At 39.7% G+C, this 6000-nt stretch overlaps 1 protein-coding gene across 3 annotated transcripts in view; it reads left to right on the plus strand.

Moving 5' to 3' along the window:
- The window catches only part of tnn (tenascin N), a 32697-nt gene extending 26697 nt beyond the window's left edge, over positions 1-6000 (plus strand). For all 3 annotated transcript variants that reach the window (XM_034234588.1, XM_034234590.1, XM_034234589.1), the window contains 7 exons: positions 179-309; positions 1397-1535; positions 2002-2153; positions 2484-2580; positions 2665-2829; positions 3338-3501; positions 4884-6000. In XM_034234588.1, the coding sequence (XP_034090479.1) occupies positions 179-309; positions 1397-1535; positions 2002-2153; positions 2484-2580; positions 2665-2829; positions 3338-3501; positions 4884-5033 (998 nt within the window). In that variant the 3' untranslated portion in view covers positions 5034-6000. The remainder of the gene's footprint in view (positions 1-178; positions 310-1396; positions 1536-2001; positions 2154-2483; positions 2581-2664; positions 2830-3337; positions 3502-4883) is intronic.

A 6000-nucleotide genomic window follows, 5' to 3' on the forward strand; every position in this document is an offset into this window, starting at 1 on the left:
TTGACCTTGACCCTGTTCTCCTTTGGGGTTCCTCCTTAGTTGATTATTTGCCTGAGTTTTTGTTAACAAACTCAAGTAGAAGCAGTACCAAAGTTCTTCTGTTTTCAATTCAGTAAAGACGTATTAAATAAACCGTGTTCTTGTGCTGTAATCTCTCTGATTTGCATCAAATCCACAGACATTGATGCCCCCAAGGACCTGAAGGCAACAGATGTGTCGCTGGAGTCTGCCCTTATGACCTGGGTTCCTCCTCTCGCTGACATTGAGGGCTACATCCTCACCTACAGAGATGAGGAAGGCAACATGGAGGTAACTTAGATATATTTTCTCTCTCAGAAATTGTAGACACCACTTCAAAATGTATTCACATATGTCACAACTGAGGTATGAAGGTAAATTAAATCTGTAAATACACAGGGATTTGTCATACAACTGTTACATTGAGTTACAAAGAACGTATAGAAAGCTCAGTTTGGCAATAGGAAGAAAAACAACATTTAATTTCTTATTGAAAAAAAACAGAGCTGCAGTTAATTTCAGATAACTGTGGCTGAATGACAATATTCAACTTAACAAAGCTGATTTAAACTCTTTGTATTAACAAGCAAACAAATATCCATTAAACATATTTTGTAACTCATTTGATTTTAAAATACTACTGCTAGTTTTTAAATCTCTAAAAGGCTTAGGACCGTATATAGACGACCTACTCAATCACTATGAAGCATCCAGGAGTCTCAGGTCTTCTGGGTCGGGTCTGCTCTCTGTTCCGAGAATAACCACTAAACATGGAAAAGCAGCTTTTAGTTATTATGCCCCAACAATTTGGAACAAACTGCCTAAATGATGCACGTCCGCCAAAACACTTCCTATTTTAAATCCCGACTAAAAACGCACCTATTTGCCGCTGCTTTTAATTGAGTTGCTCATACTCACACTACAGTATGCCTTTTTAGTCATGTATTCTGTACCTGCTGTGTTTATTTATTTCATTACCTTTGCATATTATGCCTGTTTTTAAATGCCTTTTTAATAATGTATTTATGCTGTATTTGTTCTTAAATGTCTTTTGCTTTTAATCTGTAAATCGCCACATGCTGAAAAGTGCTATATAAATAAAATTGCCTTGCCTTTAAAACGTGCTGAGGTGACAGTAAACGTGACTTTAAACTCTGTAGTACGCTGACCTCTTGTGGTCAAAATAAAATGAATCTACTGGGAGTGATTTAAACTACATGAAGGAGGTGATTGATCTTTTCCTTGATACTTTTTAATACCTTATAATAATAAAACATTAGTCTACCTAATGCATGTGTCTTATTGAAGCTTAAGACAATGTCATCTTTCATAAAGTGAGAGCTCAGTCAGATGAAATGCAATTGTGAATTGTGTTCAGACGGTTGAAAAGCAGATTGGGGCCAGGGAGAGCAGTTTTGCTTTATCCAGTTTGGAGACTGGGAAGAAATACACCGTCACCATCATCGCCTACAGGGGGAGCAAGAGGAGCAAGGTGGTGGAGACCTTCTTCAAAACAGGTCTGTGCACAGTTCACTGAGTCTCTCCTGCTTTCTGTGTATGCTCTTTTCTGAAATTGGAAATTGGAATTTCTATTAGTTTATGTCAGTTTCTCTGAGACGTCACATTGTGAGTATTAAATAGGTATTACCCATTTGTGCCCAAAGACTACATTTGGTATGTTAACGGAAAGGCCAAAACAATTATTCTGATTGGTATAAACTTTTTAGTCCTGGTACGGACATGCTCTGGGCAGGTATAAGGATAAGTACACCTTTAAAATGTTTCACATGAATGATCACAATTGTATCTAGTCATATTCCAAATGTTCCTAAAATCGAGGAAAAATGCCAACTTTGCACCTCTATGGCCACAAAAGATTAAATATCTAGTTCACTGTGACCTCACAACACATGTTTTGTCCATAACAAATAATGTAAATGGTACTTAAGATGGGTTAACAACACCATCACATCCCTTCTCTAGTTGGCCTCGTGAACCCCTTCCCTGTGGACTGCACCCAGGTCATGAAGAATGGCAATAAGAAGAGTGGCATATACACGCTTTACCTTAACAACGACCGCTCCAAACCATTTGAGGGTTTCTGCGACATGGAGACTGACGGAGGCGGCTGGCTGGTACCAATTACTTCCACTTACCAAAATATATAAATTTGATTTCAATATTAAAGGTTCCAACGAGTCACACAGCCTGAGAAAAGTTAAAGTCTGAAAAGTTATCCTGAACATTTCCACATTAGAGATATTCAAGACCTCTGATGCTTCGTTTTTGATTTGTGTTCTCAACTATATAGAAATGCAGTTTTAATTAGCTGGAGTACCCATGAATTATAGTAGTTGCCAGTTATAGCTACTGAAATGTTAGTGTTGGAGATGGTAACCAAAGAAAACATTTGGAAAGATTTGTGTAACAGATGTGAGTGAACATCCTGTGTTTGCTGCTTTCAGGTGCTGCAGCGACGTAACACCGGCAAGCTGGACTTTATGAAACGCTGGAAACAGTGCATAGCCGGCTTTGGCAACTTGACAGAGGAGTTCTGGATTGGTGAGCACCGGTTCTTAGCAGAAATTGATGTATGCACATCTGAACATTAATGGAGCATGTCCTCTTGTCTGGCTGTTTCCTCAGGTCTGGATAAGATATATGAGCTCACCAACACTCCGACTCAGTATGTGCTGAGGGTTGAATTGGGACTGGGCGCCGAGAGAGCCTATGCTGTGTACGACGACTTTAAGATTGCAACGGTCAAGCAGAAGTTCAGACTCACTATCGGCAAATACAGTGGGACAGCAGGTGGGCCTCTTGCTCCTTAAATCTCTTCCAAACTACCAATTGACACCATATGGAACTTACAAAATGTATATTCTCTCAGACACTTCCCTCAAATAGAAAAAGGAAAGAGAACACGCAGTAGGCACCCCACCCATTATTCTGTGGGGTGCTGAGAAAGCTATTCACACTAACAAAAGATGGAATATTTTTTGAGAAAATTTGTATATTCTGTCAGTTATGAGCTATATGGGGAAAGTGATGTCTAAAGAAAGCAGGGCTTTTGTGGGATTTGAAGCCAGACAGATGCAGACACACAGCGAGTGGGAACATACCACAGTGTGCTGAAACAACATATACTGTATCTCTCTATTTCTGTCTTTTTATTACATTTCTTCCATCAGGGAACTCATGGAAGAAAAGGAAGTGAGCAGAATAACTGTTAATAGAGAAAGGTTGAACTGCATACAGACTGTTCTGTATTATATAAACATTTAGGCTCTATTAATTTTTTATTTCTAATGATCCCCAGGTGACGCTATGACCTACCACCAAGGCCGGCCCTGGACTACTATAGATAACGATAATGACATCGCCCTTGGCAACTGTGCCCTGGCCCACCGCGGCGCCTGGTGGTACAAGAACTGTCACCTGGCCAACCTCAACGGAAGATGGGGAGACAGCAGGCACAGTTTGGTGAGTGAGCAGTGAGGCACTCCTGCACTGATGTTCATACTGTAGGGTGCTATCCTGCCATTACTGTGGATCTGCCCATTTTGGGTTTAAAAAGACGAAAAAGTAATACAAAAGACAAATTAGAAAGCTAGTAGGAGGGTTCATGTAGTACCTGTAGGAGCTTGCATCAGCATTAGCGCAAAAATATCAGTGTAATTATGAATATTGTTCACAAGAACACTCCAAACATAACCAGTCTTTATGGCTAAATTGTCAAGGACAAAGTGTTGAAGTTAACTCTGAATATGAAAATATATGAAATGGAGTCTTCTCACCAATAGGTGGCACTGACAATGTTATGTGATGATAGATTTCAACATACCCATGTTACCTGTTAACAGTCTAAGGGTCCTTTCAAATAAGGCTTTATACTCTCATTTCTAAACTCCATCCCCAGTAATTGATTTAATTTTTCGTTCTAGGTATAAAGTTCAAATTTGCGTTGCAAAGTTTAGCTACACTGGAGACTTTTTTTAATTGTTTATTTTCTGTGTTCTGAGTCTCTTTCAGTTCAAAATGTCGATGAAGCAAATCCAATTTTTATCGAGCACGGTTTTTAATTAATTTAGCAGGTTTCAATAGAGAGGCGTGCTTTTCTCTTCTATTTTAATTGTGAATTTCTCTAACTGCTAAACAAAATATATTTAGCTGTTGAACAATTACCACTCAGAACCAGCTGATTTCAACATGATATATTTGCTAGCGCTTAAATAATGGTCGGCAAATACAACTAATCATGATACAAAATGGAACAGCCTCTGTTATTTATGTTCAATCAAAACATACTTACAAAAATAAACTTGAAAAAAGCGTGCTCACTGGGAAGCTGTTCCCTGGTCAGCAATCAAAGACAACTTCACCCCAGCCCTCTCTCAGTTGTTTTGTTTTAGATTGTTGAGATGAAGCACAAATGGCTTGAATCCATCAGCAGTGATGAGAAAACGCATTTCTCACCCCAGCTATAAAGCATAAGTGTTTTTTACCAGGCTGATAGGATAACAACAACAGTTATTATGTCTAAGGGAGTCTGATACTGAAGAAAATGCCAGTGGAATTGTTCTGCTCGAGACTTCATCCATAATATTGCCGCTGCAGATCACTCCCGCAATGTTTGTCGGCGAAATGCAATAACAGTCCAAACAAGTTTGTACTTACATGAAATTAAGACTGAGGCTGGTGTTTAATAGTGTTTGTCATTCTGCCTGTCTATCATTGTCGCCTGCCCATTTCTCTCACCCTTTTCTTGTCCCCCTCATTTCCCCTCTCCCTTCTATTTCATCACTCCAATGTATACCGATACTTAACTCCATTCTTCAATCTCCTGCCGCTCAATCTGCTCTCAGGGAGTGAACTGGGAGCCGTGGAAGGGCCACCTGGTGTCCCTGGACTTCACAGAGATGAAGATCCGACCTCTGGGAGCCATGTCCAGCAGGAAGAGGCGAGAATTGATGGCCAGAGAGAAGAGCAGAGCCACAAACCCCCAAAAGAAGTAACAGTGCATCTCCCACTAAAAGCACAACAGTCATCACCAGTCCCATTAACCCTGCATCACGCTAGACTTGGGTGTTTCTGTACATTTGTTCATACTTATGTCCGCACATGCCTGTATGTGTCTAAACTCTTGGACAATATGTACACACACTGAAAGAAATCCGGATATGGAATAATAACTTATTATCTGTTTGTATGCAATGAGATCAATCAGAAATTCCTAGGTTTAGTGTGTTTGTGGGAAAGACAAATGCCTTGGTGTTGTTTTGAGTGAACTGAATATTGAACAAGTTTATCAGTTATAGGCCTACAGCAATTGTTATTCTTACAAGCTCCTGTTTCACTGATTCTGGTACTAACTTCAATTACGGATCAGGAAACAGAAGATTTAAAGGTGGGGTAGGTAAGTTTGAGAAACCGGCTCGAGATACACTTTTTGTTATATTCCATGGAATGCTCTTAACATCCTGATAGCAATGAATATTTTAAGTGCTTTGACAAAAAACCATAAAAAAATGTCATCTGTGGAAGCCGTAGTACTGTAAAAAGCACGACCAATCATTTTAGCCGGCTCGGCTAAAGTAACTGGATGGCCTACCTGCCTGTCAGCCTTCCATCTGTGCACAAACTTATCTCGTGCCCTCATTGGTCATGTGCGCATTCGTGTGTGTTGGAGGAGGGGCTCTGTGAGGAAGTGGCAGATTTTTTCCGGCTGTGTATTTTAAAATTCTAGCGATCTCGAGCTGGTTTCTCCAAAATGACCTACCCCAAATTGGGGTTAAAAATTAAATTAGGCGAAAAAAACGAATTTTCTTCAATTCCTTCATTAACTTTCTTTTTAACAGGCCTCCGGACAGCAGCCCAGGTTATTTGTATTATATGTGTTTATTTGATGTCCTATGAAGATTTGAGTAGCAGCCTTTCTTGTGTATAGTAGCACTTTCATAACAACATAAATGTTAAAAAAAA

The sequence above is a fragment of the Gymnodraco acuticeps genome, unplaced genomic scaffold (assembly GCF_902827175.1).
Source record: "Gymnodraco acuticeps unplaced genomic scaffold, fGymAcu1.1, whole genome shotgun sequence".
In the NCBI taxonomy this organism is placed as follows: Eukaryota; Metazoa; Chordata; class Actinopteri; order Perciformes; family Bathydraconidae; genus Gymnodraco; species Gymnodraco acuticeps.